The sequence below is a fragment of the Melospiza melodia genome, chromosome 1, assembly GCF_035770615.1.
Source record: "Melospiza melodia melodia isolate bMelMel2 chromosome 1, bMelMel2.pri, whole genome shotgun sequence".
Taxonomy (NCBI): domain Eukaryota; kingdom Metazoa; phylum Chordata; class Aves; order Passeriformes; family Passerellidae; genus Melospiza; species Melospiza melodia.
Window position 1 is genome coordinate 112250981 of NC_086194.1, and position 18254 is coordinate 112269234.

Below are 18254 nucleotides of genomic sequence, written 5' to 3' on the forward strand. Positions count from 1 at the left end.
ATCTCCCTTTGCCAACAGGCTTTTATTTTAAACGCTCCTCTGAAAACATGGAACTTCTGCACAGAGTTATATTAAAGTTGGCTGAAGAATTCCTTCTCAGATGGAGTGGCTGTGAATGAACTGGTTACTGCTTAACAGCTACATGGTTGGAAAAGTATGAATTGAAATGTCCATGTTGGACTGAACTGGTATTTTTTGTATGGGACCTAAACTGAAGGACTTAGCACAAAGAGAGGCAGCTATTAACAATAAGAGTTTGACCTCAGATAACAAAATTGAAAGAAGTGGCCTAAACTTGGGCTTTTTATCCTTGATCATAGTTCCTGGCATTGTCTTCTTCCAAGGCTGAACTTAATACAGTCCTACTTTCCCACCTAAAAAATCTCTAAAATCTCTTCTAAGCTGCACTTCAATTAACAGTTTCAAAATTTTGTCTGTCATCCACTGGAAAAGGATAAAAGTTTACACAGCAACGTGTCTCAACTAGAAATCATTAAAACACCTACTCAGCCAAACCTTGCAAATCCTTTTTTTTCTTTTTTTTTTTTTTCTTTTTTTTTTTTTTCCCGGGGGTAGTATGAGGTCCTGTGGAACAAGACGACCTCTTGTTACTTTGTTACTTTTTCTGACTCTCCAAGATGCTCTCCAAGGCTGGGATCTATAGAAAGTAAAACCCAGGGAATTTAATACACCAATTCTCCCAGCAGCCTCACATAAATAATCCAGAAAAGAGAACGCTAACTATGGTTGGATCAGCTCTCAGGACGTTCTTAGGATCAAAGGGAAATCTCTTAAAAAATCCCCAGAAAAATCGGTGACTGATTCTTCTGAAGGAAAATTGCCAAGGAGTGAAAAGAAGGTAGTACCTTCTTACAAGGAACAAATCTACTTCTGCTCTGAATTTGCCATCAATTTTGGACTAGAGAAGTCTGTATCTCTGAAAAGCAGAGAAATAACTAATGATATGTTTCATTACAAGGTGAATTCATCATTAGAAGGTGAATTCAACTACTGGGATACTTGATGATCAGTACTGTCCTAGGTCACCTTATCAAAGAGCAGGGAAGGAATTCCTCCCCTTCCTCCTCCCCTCCCTTCCTCCCAATTTGCATCCATCACATGAGACAGGATATAAATGAAAAAAGGGATGAGTAAATAGGGATAAACTGTCTCTCACTATCAACTCTAGAACAGGACAATAATCGAGTCATGACAACTATAAATATTGAAAGGTTCAATAGGTGCATGTTCCCTGAGCCTAATTCCTGCTAGCAATCTTTCCACATTAGTCTGCCAAAATCTGAGAACATCCATAGTGCTGAGCATAGGATAAGTAAGAAAAGTTATCAGGTGTTGAGAAGCCAGAATACGACATTCTTCGGACCAGAGCTTGGGCTATGTAAGTGGGAATTCAGAAATGTGCCTTTTATTGACCTGTGCCTGACCCAGAGGATGCAGGAGATGACAGCTGACTTCCACTAGAACAGTTTTAGGCCACTGTATGAAGGGTTTTGACCATCACCAAAGAATTTCCTTCAATGCAATCCTAATGGGAGAAATATAAGGCAACAAAACACTTAGTAGGGTTTTATTCTTCCTTGCTAGAGAATTGTGACCAAGTATATCAGAACCAACTATAAGCAGGCTTGCTCTATTCAAATAAGGAATATGACAAACGACTGATTCTAATCTTGTGAATATTTTGATCTGTAAAAATTGGGGAAAAAATATCCTAAGGGATTACAAATGCAGGATTTAAATGAGAAGAATGTTAACTGGAAAGGAGTTGTGATAAGAGATATAAAAGTAACAGCCTAATTCAAATTGCATGGCCATAGTCCAGTTCCATCATACACTTTAAGTCTATTGGGATCAGCATATATACACAAAATCCCTGTCTGAAGACAGCTGCTCATGCCTTTTATAAAGTGCCCTTGGAACACTGAACTTTCTCTGAAACTCGTATTTAATATGTGACTTTTTTTTAAAGAAAGTTTTAGAGGAAGAAGCAAAATGATGCATGATTTAGGAGTCAAATGTATTAATTCAGTTTCCATGTTAGTTTCCATGATGAAGGTTTTGGAGGGAAATATCTTAAAGCACCTTCATATACTGAAAAGAACATTAAGAAGAACAAAAGAAATTATGTTTAAAACCTTAAGTGTACTCTACCATTCTTTGTTTGGGATGAAAGGTTCAGAAACATTGCTAAATAGTATGAGTTGCTCCAGATCACACTTGGAAGTCCTAACTCTATTTTGAAATAAAAAGAGCAATAAACCATAAGTTCATTAGAAAAAATTTAGGATTGAAAAGATACTATTGAAACTTCTTTTTTTTTTTCCTGAATTTAGTTAAGAATTAGTTGTGGGGAACAGAGCAATTTCTGTTTTGTATCTGAATGAAGATGAAGCCTGACTGAGATTTCTTCAAAAATAAAAATACCACCTTGAAACATCCATAGCTAAACAAGCAGATGAGAAATGGGAATTTAGTTTCAAGAACATGATCTGAAGCTGGCTAAGCAGAGATTCAAATCAGGTTATGAAAGCTACATGTGTGACCTGTACACCAGGCTACACTAATCTAGGTGGATTTTCACTTTATGTATTGCCTCTGCTGTGCCCATTTTAAAAAAAAATGTGAATCTTAATCATCTGTCTTTCAAAGTCAAGGATAAGTTCTGCTAGAGCTAAAAGAATATTATCATTTGCTGTATCCCCTTGGCACCTTGATCATAACTTCTGAGAAGGACACAGAGGTAGATAAAATACACTTGCTGCAGTTTCTGCTGGAAGGGCTGAGATTTCCTACCTGATGTGTACCAGTATTTGAGCATGTCAGACAGAGTAGGGAGCAATTCCATCAGGATATAATTATCAATTACATATCACTCTGTAATATTTTAAGTTTCAAAAGGTACACAGTTTTAAAGTAGAGTGATATTTTTCTAATTATGCTGCTTGGTAAGATACGTAGCATTGTGAGAAATCAAAATGGGTACATATAGAGGCATAGACAGTAAAGGAGGTCTTCAGAATCCTGAAGCAACTTGTAGGCTAAATATCTGGCATGAATTCTGGAACTGAAAACACAAACTGTCTGCCATAGATTGGTTTCTCTTCTTTTCAGAGAAGCAGGGGTTTTTCCGTCCTTTATGGCAGGACCAAAGAAAAATTGATTAGGAAACCATTTTCTCCTTATCCAAAGCTCTCAATTAGATTTCACATTCTGATTGCTATAATAGAGCAGCTGTGAAAGAAGAAAGTTTAGACTTTTAAGTGCTTTCCACCTGTGATCTGCAAACTCGCTCCTGCTGAGGAACATGAACAGTGTCCCGAGCACACCTGAATGTGCAGTCCTCACGTGGCACCACTCCAAAGTACATCAATGGAAGAGTTGCCAGGTCAGGACTACTGTTAGTAAGTACAGCAAAAATCCATTCTGTCAATGTTCTCCTTGCACTGCAACACCTCATTTTGCTTTCAAAACTTTTGCCTATTAGGGCCTGTCTACATTACAATGTTTTCCAAAAATGGCTGATATTGCACTGACAATTCAGTACAAATGTCAGGTTCTAAGAAATGCTTTTAGTACTTTGAACACCACTGAAAAAGAGAGGCCTCTAAATTTTCAGTTATTTACATTATGCTTTCTGGAACTTTTAGTATTTAGTATAAACTCACTGAATGTACTTATTTCAAAAATCCTTTTGCTCCCTTGGCAATAGCTTGCCGCCTCCCCTTCCATTTCAGCTGCACTTACAATTTTCTGCTCCAATTCTGATACTTCAGCATGCACTCTCCTGCTGCCAGAAACAGAATTGAATCCTACCAGCTGCCTGTAAGGGGTTAGCAACAATATCTTTTAGCACTGGAAGTATTTTGTTAGTAAAGTCTATTAGTAATGTCTTTGTTGGGTTTAAGTTGGTTTGTTAACTGTGAAACTACAACCCAAGTTTTAAAAAGAACATACACTGAAACAAAGTGGGGTTTAATATCCTGTTAATAAGGAATTTTCATGCTATGAACACAAATCTAGAAGCTGCTGATATTTTTAGAACAGATCCAGGTTAATTTAACAATTCCTTAACAAATGCAATGGTTTGGAGGTCAGGGAGGTCTGAAAGATGCAGTGTCCTTAGATATCCCCAGGTTCTTTCCTTTAAGGAGATTAAAAAAAAAAAAAAAAAAGGAGGAAAATTGAGCAACTGGGATAACTGATAGTCGATAAAGTATATTCTTAGATGTTGCAAAGACTTATGCATGATAATCATCTAAATAAAACCCATGTGCATTAGCATCTGTGTTATTTTCCCCTACTATCTCATTAACATCACAAAATGCAGACCAACAGGATTTTGATAGCCAGCCAGCTCTTGCATGTAGCAATTATTCTTCCTCTCATATAATTCCCATACTTTCCTCACATAGCTGAGCAAACTAACACAGTATCTGTGGTTTAAATCATTAACATCTATAAGCAGTATCTATATTATCACACTTTTCAAGGAGTGATGTATTTATTGCATGACTAAGTTAGCAAACGCACATTTGAAAAGAAAATAGCTTCTAATCTAAGTATTCATTTGCTGATGAATTAAAATCACCAAGTTATTCAGCACAATTCAAAATGGAAAAGCTGACATATCATTTATTGCAAAGGCCACAGCTATAATGGGAATGTCATTGTTTCCCTTTCTGCTGGTCTCACACATTCTTTTTAATCTTGATTATTTGTCACCCTGTTAGGGACTTCACTTATGGTAATGAAATCTTTTGTCAGTGATGTAACCAGAGCCTTTTGCTGCATTTTTCCTTCCTACATAAGTTACAATTGCAGTTATAAACACTGTAGAGGTTTTTTCTGAATCACACAATTGCAGATTGTTTGAAGGAAACGCACATTCCTGGCTGTTGCTAGGTGGCAAATGCTCTTAAAGATTTTGCAGGCTAGAGATTTCTTCAAACCTTTAATCCTCCATATTTATTTTATAACCCGTAGGAACTGTTAAAAAAACAACAAAATGCCACTGAGTGCTAGCATTTGAAAGCAATAAGAGATTTGGCATCAAAAGCTTATTCCCAATCCTAGCTAGAGGTCAATTTAAGACTTTAATGAGGGTTGATTATCCTGTATCTGCATATTGCAAGGCTGCTCATGCCTTCTTCTGAAACTGGTGTTAGCTCCTGTTTAGAGCAAGGTCCTTGATCTAATGGATAAGCCTCAGTCACAGTCCTTTGAAAAAATATGTATATGCAAAAGAAGAACTTCAGAGAGTGCAAGGAAAGAAGGCAGAACTTTTGCTTAACATCTGGGAACTGATCACCTGGGGGATTTTGCCTGAGATGTTACAGCAGCACTGGGTTTCAAAGAGTATAGCAATGCATTGATAAATCTATATAGTGCTTGTCTGAAAAGAATTCTTCACTCTACTGTTCCTAGGGTATGATTTTACAAAACTGCACATTCATTCCTACTTACAGGTCAAGCTGAATCAGTATTTTCAGATGTCCTTTTGAAATAAGGCCAAATTCACAGCTGAAGCTAAACTGATGAGACTTTCCACCTCCAAAAGCTGTCACACCAATGTCAGTGTAAGACTCAAGTCTATATATCAGTAATACATATTAAAGGACAACACAAGGAAGCTCGAAATACAGGATAATATTCATATTCAACATATTCAGCATTCAGCATATTTATATTCAACCAAAAGCATGGGTCTTACAATGGAAATCTTGGGTAACTCTAGCAGTATCCATTATATATTATCCATTACATCTTTTCTTGCCAATATAGTCTCATATTATCATTAAAAAAGCAAATTTTTAAAGGATTGAAAATTGTTCCCTTGCTCTTCCCTACCTCAGAGACACATCTTTTACAACTGCAGGTGGCTTTGGTAGGAAACATCAGTGAAAAAGTGGGATATTACCTTCAGATCCTGACTTTAATGTTCTTTCTTTAATTTTGATTGGTTGATTAAAGCTTCTGTGCTCTTTGTGTTCAGCATGATACAGGAAACATATGTTTTGTGCCTAGATGTGTTCTCAAAAACTGCTACTTATTACAGAAGTCTCTTGATGGTGCTGGGATAAAACCCTGTGTCCTTAGGCTTCCTGGAGAACTAGCACAGGTAATTGTATTCTTTTGAGCTCTGTAAAAGAGGCAGTGAAGCCATGGTGGGCTCTCAGCCTCTGACCATCCAAAGAAGGTTCCTCATTTTCCTCAGACAAAGGGGACAGAAGCTTTTTGGAGGTGTACCACATTTAGTAGCATGGCCAAATAGCTGTTACTTGCTGAAGATTTTAACAACTACCACCTTGTAAATGCAAAGGGAAAGAGAGCTTGAAATCACCCTCTGGCTGTATGGGCACAGATATTATATATATATTGAATATATATATTATTATTATTATATCATTACTCTGGGAAACCTTCAGATAAAAATAGACACAAGCTTGTAGTCCTTTGGATACATCTATCCATTATTTTTATATCCCCTCTTCTTCATAGTTTTTGTAATAACTATTGCAATCCCACTGTGAAACTAGTAAATTCACAAAATGACAAATATAGTCACTGTAGAGTCACATAAAATATTATCTATGTAAAAAAAAAAAAAAAAAAAAAAAGAAAAAAGCAGTCTTTTTACTATGGGGCATGAAGCAAACATAAAAGATTGATTGTTTTTATAAAGAAGTAATGCACTTTGGAGTTAATAACCACTAATAATCAGGATTAGACATTTCATGCAATGCTTGTCTCCCATCTTTTGACATTTCTCAAAAGCCTAAATTTTTTAGCAGTCTTTAAAATTACTGATTTCACAAGCTGCCTGCAAAACATCCCCACTGAAAAAAAAAAAAAAAAGAAATATGGCTTTGTCAAATTTTAGAGGAAACTAGAGGCAATCGAGGGAAAAGCTTAATCTTAAAGTGGATTTCTAAATTTCATCTGGAAGGATGATTGATGTGCTTTCCCCTCCCACACTGCTATAGCTTTAATCTCACCTAGAGGAAAGAGAAAGGGAGCAATCTGACACTTAGCCCACTCAGCTCTGCTTTCCAGACTGCAGCTGGGAGATAAGGAAGCAATGGAGGCACTGCTTCCTCTCACCCCTGGATATTTGGGATGCTCTCTGTGGGAGGATAGAGACCAATTACCCTTTGGAGTTCATCCTCCAAGAGTTAATAATTTAGCTAATTCCTATATCTTATTCATTGTAAGTATGTGTTGAAAAGCACTCATTATCAAAATTGACCAAAAATCCCTCTGATCTCGTCAGCTGGCCTTTGCTAGTATTTCCCTGTTCTCCCTGCAGTTTGTGCTTCCTAGACCAACTGCTCCTTGTGGACAGAAACTGCTAAGCTCCTCTTCACAGCTCACAAGTCCAAACCCGTTTTCACTGGTTAAATGGCATCTGCTTTGCTGCATGTGCCTCAACAGCACATATGGAACAACTATAACCTGCTTCCTAAGGAAGGTTTCTCCATGGGGAAAAGGCTTCTGTGTTCACTGCTGAACCTTATGCTGGTCAAAATGGCCAGATTAGCAAAAATTTAAACCGTTTAAGAGTTACCGATCTCGTTTTGCTTTATACAGGCGAGGGAACACACACATCTTAGCTAAGGTGCCAGCTGCTCCATCAAACTGAGGCTGACTGACAGCTTCTGCAAACAAGCCATGGCACAGGCAGCATAAGATATGCTTAGTACGCTCATTAGTACGTTTCATATAATTCTCATCAAAGCTAAGAGGTCAGCATCCACGGTGAGAGGCTTAAGTACACATAAAGGCTCAAAACAGCCATCCTTGACAGGATGTCAGAGTTTGGGGAGCAGCACTTTTGTCTGAGAACTTTGGCACAGCACTGTGCTAGGTGGTAATGCTGTCTCCCACAAAAGCTACTTCAGATAGGAACAATTACAGTGAAGAGCTGGATGAAGGAAAGCTGGCTTACATTCCGTGTAGGAACCTGTCGCCAGCATAGGACCTAAGCTCATGGGAGATCATGGACAAAGAAGCAAGTGTCATGTCCTTGAGTGAAGTCTGGAAACAACACAAGGACCAAATTGAAATGTTCATAATGCTGTGAGGATATGAATCATTTCCTTCCCCTTGACTACTGACTAAGTTATGAAGTTAGAAATATAGTGCATTAGGCATTACTCCTGTCCTCCATACTTCAAATGCTTTGCAGGTTCAAAGGCAGAGTTGAACAGTGGTAACTCGAGTCGTAACTCAAGTGGAAACACGAGACTGCCATGGCCAGTGGGTGGTCCTCACAGCCTGCAGAACACCAGGGATGTTCTTTGTGGGGTGATAGGCTTCTGCTTTTGTGGGCTGATGAGGATCGTGTGCTAAATGTTCTACTGCTGAGCATTGCACAGTGTTCTCCCTCAGAGGTATGTGTTGGCATGCCAAAGGTGTGGTTGCAATCTATCATACTGGCTCATTCAAATTGTCTTAACATAATTAAAAAGCACAATTAAGCTCCAGGCTATGATGTTTGACGAACTCCTCAAGGTGCCTTTAAAGATATTAGTCTGAAGCATGCTAGTGTGGTGTTATATTAAAAACATTACAACATGCTGTCTGTTTGCCTAGCACAGGATTCCAGAAGCAGAGCAGTAGTTTCCATGCTTAAAACGGGAAGCACCTGAGGAGGATAATTGGGAGAGCTAGACAGTGTTGTCACTAGCACCACCCACTAACGCTGCTTCTCAAGTGAAAAAAAAAATGCAAGCAGTAAAACAAAGTGGTAGATTGGGAACAGGACTTCTGTCTGCAGAAAGGCATTGCAAAGTTCACACAAATTGTCCAGTAAGTGTAAGAAATTATCTTTAAACTATTTTTGCCACTTTTAAACTCAATGTTTCTTTTTTTTTTTAAAAAATAGGCTACAATCTTCAAAGTTAATTATTAACCTCTGTTACTAACACTGCTTCGAATGAGAAAATGTCATTCCTGGAATGTCTGATCTGTTATTGTGTTGAAGACAACAGGCAGCTGTCTTTGAAATTAAGGGACACAAATTGTCAGATTATAAACTGCGTATGCATCCAAGTGTTCATGTCCTTCCTGTGCATTTCTGACGTGAATTACAGATTTGTATCTGTATATGCTGATGACAGTTAATTTGCATTACAGCAATATTCATAAAATAGTCAATAAGTGGGGATAACAGGGGGAAGAGGGAAAAGGAATGCACTCCTGTCTAGTCATTACTGAACTTTGGTGGATGTTTCTGCTCATGATCCAGAACTCTCCTGTAGCAGTGTAGAATCTTGGGGAGGCTGCAACCATATCTGCCCTCAGTACTCTATCAAAATGTAAAAGAAAGCAGTTGTTGCCAGAGCTTAGAATATGGCTATTGAGAAGTAAAAATAAAAACATATTATCTGAAAAAGAACAAAAGGTGTTGTAAGAAAATTAAAAGTTTGGGAGAAAAACAAAACAAGAAATCTCGAGTGTGCTCTACACTACTTTGATCAAGCATGACTAGCATTTATTTCAAGTCCACACCATCATTCAGATGTTTTTGTACCATGGCAGGTTTAAGCCTTCAGTTCTCTCCTGAAACACTTGATGTTATATAAGATGTCATTTTAGAAAATATGAGACCGTGTTGGAAACCAATTTCCTGAAGAGCTAGGAACAGGGTCATATCGTTATCTAGTGTTATGCTTGCAGCTCTGGCAATTTTCTTTTTTAATAAATATGGATAAGTCCGTAGGACTCTAAAGGACAACAAATATTGTCCTTTATCTTGTGTCTGTATTTCAAAATTGTGGAAAAGATGCTATATACAAAAAGGGTCAGAAATCTTTTCGAAGACATAAAATGATACCAAGTCCCTGATCTAAAACATAAAAAGAGCCAAAGATACGATCACAGAGTTGTGTTGTGCGAGAGCTGAGCAGTCAAACACAAATCACCAGTTCTGACTAGGAAACGAAGTAGTTGCGTGGAAGTGATTTACTGTCGGACCCTCCACAGGGCTCGCTGGCTCCCGCACAGCACCGCGCTGAGCCAGGGCTGGAGCTGCTTCGCACCTCGGTGGTTTGGATCGCAGCCACAAGAGCTCCGCTCCCTGCCCACAGTCTTGGCCAGACAAACCTGTAGAAGAATCAGCCGTACCAAACACAAGTCAAATGGGACCTGTAAGCATCCATGTACAGATACTTTTCAATACAGGTTACTAAATAAAGTGGAGAAGTGAATTTAGCCCGTAACAAACCCCACAGCACAAACCAAACCACTTTTATTTCTTTGAATTACTTTTGCCTTCTTTTTGCTAGATCAATCACAGATATTCTTGCTTTAGCACCAGGGCTGGGCAAACCCGGATAAGCACGATAACTGTTTTCTAAGAGCGGCCAGGTATGGAATACGAATCACCCAAAGCCAGAAAAAAAGCCTTTTTTCCCCTTCGCCGAGAGGCTTCTAAGAGAGAAGCTGATGGCGTTTAGTTTGAGACACCTCATCAGCCCCCTGGATGCTAAGAGTAGGCGAATCGTGACTGCAGCCCTTCCCCAGAAGAGAGCGGCTCCCGGGCCCCCACACCGGCGCCTCGCACCTCCCGACCGAGCCCCTCAGCCTCCCCGGGCCGGCCGGTGCCGCTGCAGCCCAACGCCGGCCACGGCCCGGACTGCCGCTCCCGGGGGCCACCCGAGCCCCTCAGCCACCGCCCGCTCCAGCTTCCCCCTTCGGGCAGGGACCCTCCGCCTTCCCCCGCCCCAAGTGAGACCGGAGGGGAAACTCCGGGTGGGAGCGGCAGTGGCGGGACCATTCCCAGTTCCCTTCCCCCGCCGGCTGCGAAGTGGGGCGGAGGGCGGCGGGAAAGGAGTGGCGGGGAAGGGTAGGCGGCAATCCCCGGCGCTGGCAGCGCGGCGGGGCGGGAGGCGAGCGGGCGGGAGCTGCCGCTTTAAATCCGTCCCGTCCCGAGGGGCGGGGAAGGGGCCGCTGAGGGAGAGGGAGGGGGGGACTCGGCGCGCGCGCGCGGCATCGCCCGGCGCGGCAGCGGAGCCTCGGCGGGCGCGGGGCGGGGGCGGCGGCCCGGGGGCGGGGCGGCGTGAGGGGAGCGGCGGGCACGGGCTGCCCGTGCGGGAGCGCAGCGGCGGCGGCGCGGCTGGAGGGGGTCCCGGCCCGGCTCCCCCGCTATGGCCACGTCCCCGTGCAGCAGCAGCGGCGTCTCCTCGTCGTCCTCGTCCGGGCTGGGCGCGGACGCCGGGCTGGAGATCCGCACGCGCTCCGTGGAGCAGACGCTGGTGCCGCTGGTGTCGCAGGTAGGAAAACCGCCGCGGGAGAACGATTTCCCACCCGCTTCCCCCCGCATGCTCCGGCAGGCTCTGCTCGGCCGCCGCTGAAGTTTGCGCGCCCGGGTCGCGGCGCTCCGTAGCCCCCTCTGTCCGGCCCCGCCGGTGCTCTGAGCCGCGCCCCCTCCCGCCCGTGCCGCGGTCCCGCCGGCGGCTGCCGGAGCCGTGTGGGTGATGCTGCTCGCGCGTCCGTCCCCGAGGAAGACTCCGAAGTTCCCCGCAAGGTCGCGGGGGAGCGTTGCGTAACGGCGGGCGCTGCGGTGCCGCCGGCGGTCCGAGCCCCGGGCGGAGGCACTGCCCCGCCGCCCGAGCCTCCCGGCCGCCCGCGTGGGAGCGCGCTCCTTCCCTCCCGGCTCGGCGCCGGAGAGCGCTCCTCTTCCCGGGGCTTTGGCGGAGCTTTGTGTTTTCGCGGTCTGGCCCGAGCGGTGCATTGATTGGAGCTCCTGCTGCACCCCGGGGTAGTGCCCGGTTTCTAAGAGGCTCAATAATAGGCAAACTGTCTTGGTGACCTTTTAGCACTTCCCGCACTGTGCTAAATGACCTTAAAACCCACCCAAATCGGGCTTTTCATTGCTCTGCTAAGTAATTACATGGCAGTCACTTTGGTTGGTGTTTTTTGTTATTGTTGCTGTTGGGGTTTTTTTTCAGACATCTAGTTACAAAATTGGCACTTGACAGACTCATTAGAATTTTTTTCTTGAAAAATAATGTCTGAAAACATCACAGTGTTTGCTGTGTAGGATTTTCGTGCTTTGAGCACTGATCAATAAAGTTAGCAAGTCAAAACCTATGTGTACAAAATCCTTAAACAAGATGCAACAGCTATACAAAAATAACTAGTCCTGGTGAGGTCAAATTGTGTTTATATCCTCATAATCTATCTGGAAACAAGCTGTGGTAAGCCTTGTTTTGCATTTCTGTGTCTGGGCTGCAGGGAGGGTTTCTGAAGGGTAATTGTGTTTCTGCACCCATCATGGTAATGTGTGGGGGTTTTTCTGTTTGGAGACGTCACAGTCAGTACAGCAAAGCCTTTCAAAGGGATTGAACCACTTTTTCCAAGGCAAAGTAAAGTTAAATTGATTTTCTAGTCCTGAAAGAACCGAGATAAAATAGGGAGACCTCTTTTAAGAAGCTTAAGAACAGTCAGAAACACATCCAGTTGCAAAAGCTGAATTTAGTTGCATATGTTAAATTTGTACTTTTAACAGACTTATGCGAAGATGTTCTTATTTCTCCGGAGTGCTGTTTAACAACAGTGATCTTATTGCCTTTGCAACGAAAGAGAAGTGTGTCATGTATGATTTTTCATTGTCCCCAAAGCCTGTGACAACATATTCCAGGAGGGCTAAGCGGTTTTCACTTCCCTGTGTGCCGGGTGGTGTCTGAGCGTATGGGAGCACTCAGAGCTCGCTGTTTTCCTGCCGAGGCGCTCCGGACTCCAGACGAGTGTGTTCCTTGAAGCACGGGCGCGGAGCTCTGCTCAGATTCAGGCTGAAGTTGCTGATGGTGTCAGCAGTAGCTCCCTACACCTGCCTGGTAAAATGCCCCACTTACTGTAGTGCTTTATCAGTTCTGCCTGTGCCTTTCCATCTGGATTGCTCAGCGGAGATCTCACTGGTTGGCTTTGTTCGGAAATTTATGCAAATGGTGTTTATAGAGTACTTCTTAGTCTGAGAATTTGCTTGTAGTTTCTGCATAAGCTGTGCATGCAGTAACCCCCAGGACTTTGTTTTTCTGCTTGTACAGAATGCACTTGCAGAGGGCTTTGTTCCTACTGTGAAGTTAACTTCAGAGTTTACCCTTTTGTGAAAATCTGAGAAGCGCTATGTGATACTTGTATACTACTGAAAAAATAGTCAGAATGTTCCTGCTGCTTTTCACTACTTATTTTAAGCAAAGAGGAAACAAAAGGTGCCTTGTCTGACAAACTCACTTTCAATCTCTCATGAAGGGCTAAATCTTTTTTTTAAGCAAAAAAAAAAAAGCTGCATTGATTCTTATTTAAATTCATGTACTGTATTGTACATCGTTGTAATATTGTAAACATGTGTTTGCCTGCTTGTTTTTCCTCAGCAATTGTGAGTGTTGGGTTTGATTTTTTTTTTTTAATTGCATTTTGCAGTTGGGTTTTTTCCTTATAGACTATGTTATAATGGAGTACATTTGCTATCTGCAGTGGTATAAAATTCCTGTAAGTTACCCTTAGAGTTATTACTGCATGTACTTATTAAACCAATTAAAAATGCTTTTAAAACTTAAAGTATTTACAGAATTAAACTAGATCTGTTCAGACCTTGATGTGGCCCATTTTTAAGAGTGCCACAGATGACAAAGACGACAAATTTAAGCCACAGTATTAAGAGTTTTTGCTAACGCTTCTTTTTCACTGTCTACATAGCTGAACAGTGAAAAGAATCATTGTACATTATTTTGCAAAGCATGTGGTATGCAGTTCAGAAAACATGGCTTCTGGGGTGAAGCACCACAATTTTCTTTAAAATAAGCAATATTTTCTTCACTGGGGTAGGTGTCTTTAGTTCAGTTTTCCATGCATAAATACTCTGGCATCCTTTAAAAGTCTAGACATCCTTCTTCACTGCTGCTACCCATTTCCAGTCTAATTATTTTGGGGTTCATTCTTTTAATGGGAAGTTTTTGGCAACACACGTCAGGAAGGGTGTTTGAAGTGGTCAGTGCTGACTCATTTAATAAGAAGTGGTTTAAGCAGTTGAGGAAAAGCAGAGACAGGGAAAAAGCACTTTTCAGGATGTGGCTCCACCAGTGGCTTCCGCAGCTGCCGTTCTGTACCTGTTTGCTGGTGTAGGAGCAGTCAGGTACCTTCACAGCTGTAGGAGTTTGTCTGTCTAGATCTGTTCTAGGGAAACACTCTGAGAAACAGCAGAATAGGTATTTGTTAAATTTCACAGTCAGGTACTTGGGAAAGAGAGGGAAACTTTGAGATCTATCTGCCTGGAGAAGAGAAGGCTCAGGAGAGACTTATTGCAGCCTTCTAGTACCTAAAGAGGATGTCTGCAAGACAGCTGGAGAGGCACTTTCTTACCAAGGTGTGTAGTGATAGAGCAAGGGCAAATGGCTTTAAGCTGAAAGTAAATATGTTTGGATTAGATGTTAGGAAGAAATTCTTCTCTGTGAGGGTGGTGAGGCACTGCAGTGCGTTGTCCAGAGATGCTGTGGGTGCCTCATCCGTGGAAGTGTTCAAGACCAGATTGGATGAGCCTCTGGGCAACCTGATCTAGTGGAAGATGTCCCAGCCCTTGGCAGAGCAGGAGTGGGACTAGATGACCTTTCCCCTGCATCCCAACTCATCCTGTACTTCTATATTTCCAAAAGAACAAAGTCACTTTTCACGGTGGAAGGTGACCTATCCTCCCGCATCTGGAGCGCAGACCAATGTGACTACAGCTGCTCAACTTCCAGAAAGCCCATTTTGTCATGGGCACTTTGGCGAGTGACTGTGTGCCCATGTGTTACTGAACATGCAACAATGGCTACATGTTCAGTAACATATGTTTTACTGGACATGTAACATGGTTCCAATGCTTTTTCAATTTTCTGGGTATAGGAGATCCTGCCAGAGGTTTTGGAATTGACTTGACCTATATAGTAAAAAATATAAGCTTTTAAGTTTTTCTTTATTTTAGCTACAAAAAGCCTATGATACCAATGCTTCTGAATGCTGTTGTTGTCAGTCTTAGATTCTACATGAGTTAACAGTGCCTTGAGGTGAATGAAACAAACCTGTTCTTTACTGTCCTGTTGTTTCCTTGCTTTCTCTGAAGCTAGCTAAAATAATTCTCTTTTCAGTAAATGTTATATAACGTTGTGTAATTTTCTGCCAGTGTTCTGTTTTTCCAGAAGTTTCTGGAGTTGTATATTAAACCCCAAAGAACCCACAGCTGAAGTTTTCCTAATAATCTGAGAAGCTCACTGATGCAGTTTTCAGACTGATGGTATGACTTTAGAATAGTCATTTTGCATCAAGCTAGAGGTCTGTATACAATCTGTAAACTTCTCTCTGGCTTTTTTTTTTTTTTTTGTTAATTATGACCTGAATGCTGAATGTTGGGGTGAGCATAGACCAGCATGTTCAACAGGCACGTCACCTTCCCTACAGCAAGTTGGGGAGTGTCTGACACTGTGGATGACAGGGCTGCTTGATAGAGGGACAGGCTGGAAAAATGATATGACAGGAAGTTTGTGAAGTCCAAGTCATACAGCTGAGTCAGGGTAACACCATGCAGCAGTACAGGCTGGGATCAGCTGTCCTCAGGAAAACTTTGCTTGGGAATCCTGGAGGACAAGTTGAATGGGGGTCAGCAGTGATGGCCGGCTGCACCTGGGTTTGGTGGCATGAACATAACAAGCAGACTGCAGAAGTGATTCTTTTTTGTTTGGCACTTGTGAGGCAGCATGGGGTGCAGTACCATGCTGAGTTCTGTGCTCCAGGGAAAACACTGACATAGTGAAGTATGTGACATAGGCGGGGTGCTTGAAGGAAGTGGACTTGTTCCACCTCAAGAAGAGAGGTGTAGTGATCTGTTAGATTTCTTATAGAAAGCTAAGATGGTACTTTCCTCTCTGTATCACTTGAATCTGCAGTGGGTTTTTTTGGATTTTTTTGTGTCTTGACAAGGGCAGAGTTTACTGCAGTCTACAGCTATCCACCTAATGGCAGGTATGGAGAAGACAGAGACGGACAGATCCCAGACGTTTGGTGACAGAAATTGGAACATGGGAAACTAATGAGATGTAAGAGAAGGCTTTTATCAGTGTAAGGGAGGCCAAACGCTGGATGGGGTATGCAGAGCTCCTACAGAGTCTGCAATTTTGGATGTGTTCAGAATGGAGTGTGCTGTTTATAATGCTATAAACAGCACACTCCAACTGGACATGGTTTGAGCAAGGAACTAGAGTAGATGATCCTGGAAACTGCTTTCATCATAAGCAAGTCAGATATTCTTCATGGATGTCTGTTTCATAATCAAAAGATCATGCTTCTGAGGAGTAATGGTCAGCTCAGACCTAGCTTTCATAAGGAAAGCTAGGAATGTACTTTCCTGTATCATTTTGATCTGCAGTGATTTTTTTGTTCTGACATTTTGTTCCCTGGTCAGTGTTGCCAGATGTTTCTGCAATTCTGTAGTGAGATCTTATCTTTACTGTCTCAAATAAATTGGGATCACCAACAAATCTTAATCATTTTGTTACTTGCTTATCTCACCTCTCTCTTTATGATTATATATAATAATCCATGTTGCAGTAAAGGTTTCTGAGTTACTCTATTAAAGTAATCATTCACTTTCTGATATCCTTCATCTTCCTTCTCATCGTTCTCTCTTGATGAGTTCAATATTCATACAAAAGATCTGCTTCTGTTTCTCTCAGAGAGTGTCTGATATCTTTTGAAAACTGTGGTGTCAATTTTGTTTCCTAGGTTTTTTTTCAGTGGAGTGCCTTCTTATCCATGTAATTGGTGATGTCTACAGAGAAATCTAGTTGTTTTGTGAGGCAATAATTCCTTTAAAAACAGCTTTGTTAAATCTTTGCCAGAATGTCATATTTATTTAGGTGTCCACTACTTCTTTTTAACTTTTTGTATTGATTTGACATGTACGAGTGTCAGGGCAACATTCATACCTCAACTGTTGACCTGGATTTAAGCAGGAGATTGCATGAGTAAGTTGATGCAATCCATTGTATCTTTGAGCCCCTTGAAATCTTAGCGAATTACATCTAATGTTGGCAAGTTGTTCCAGTTCATTTTATCTAACATTTTCATATCATATTCTGCATATCACTTTTATTCCACACAGATTCTCTGGGTGCCTCACAGAGGTACATTCTGGAATAGGGATTGCTTCACTTTCTTTTGCAGTTGAGCACAACTATGAGTAGCTGTGCTGCTCTCTTCTTATTTTCTGTCAAAAGAATACAGCAAAACTGTGGTAAGGAAGTAACAGAGGTTATAACTCCTGAAGGAATGGACTAAAATAGCAGGTACATTGCTGTATCTTTAGTGGAACTGATGTTATTCTCCATGGAACTGAAAAAGCATCCACTGTCCAAGAGGGAGATTTAAGAGAAGTGTAAAACTGCAGACATGGAATTCAGTGCGCTACAGTCAGTGCTACTGACACTGCCTTTGGAATTTGTCTGTAGGCTAGCAGTTGTTTTGGGGAAGCTGTTTTGTGGATTTGCTGGCTTGGAAGTCCTCCAATGGCAGCTTTAAATACATCAATAACAAAAGAAAAACTAAGGGGAATGTGAACCCATTGTTAAATGGAGGCAGCACCCTAGTAAGGGAGGATGCAGAGAAGGTGGAGTTACTGAATGCCTTCTTTGCATCAGTCTTCTCTGGCAACACCAGCCCTCAGGAATCTCTAACTCAGGAGACCAGAGTAAAGGAATCTAAGACTTCTGCCTCATCAAGGAAGATTGGGTTAGAGAACATACAGGCAAGCTTGACATCCACAAGTCAATGGGCTGTGAGGGGACGTATCCATGAGTGCTGAGAGAGCTGGCAGAAACCACAGCAAGGGCGCTCACAGGTGTCCTTGAAAGGTCTGGGTGGTCAGGAGAGGTGCTTGAGGACTGAAGAAATCAAGTGTCACCCCAGCCTACAAAAAGGTAAGAAAGGGGAGCCAGGGGACAGCTGGCCAGTCATCCTCACCTTAGTCCTTTAAAGGTGGTGGAGCACCTCATTCTGGAAGCAGTCTCCATCCACATGGATGACAAAAAGGGATTCAGGGGTAGTCAGCATGGATTCACTAAAAGTAAATCATGCTTGACCAACTTTATTGACTTCTATGATGGAACAACCTCCTGAATGGATGAGGGGAGAGCAGCAGATCTTTTCTACCTCTGCTTCAGCAAGACTTTGGACACTGTTTCTTGCAACATACTCATGGG

General features: G+C 42.1%; 1 protein-coding gene across 2 annotated transcripts in view; it reads left to right on the plus strand.

Annotated features, from left to right (window-relative positions):
* The first annotated feature begins 11136 nt into the window (after positions 1 to 11136).
* Positions 11137 to 18254, plus strand: part of CTNNAL1 (catenin alpha like 1) — a 56156-nt gene continuing 49038 nt past the window's right edge. Inside the window, exon 1 of one of the 2 annotated variants that reach the window (XM_063164449.1) lies at positions 11137 to 11294. In XM_063164449.1, the coding sequence (XP_063020519.1) occupies positions 11169 to 11294 (126 nt within the window). In that variant the 5' untranslated portion in view covers positions 11137 to 11168. Of the gene's footprint in view, positions 11295 to 12812; positions 12861 to 18254 lie in introns of those variants that run through there. The other variant, XM_063164458.1, reaches the window with a different exon arrangement.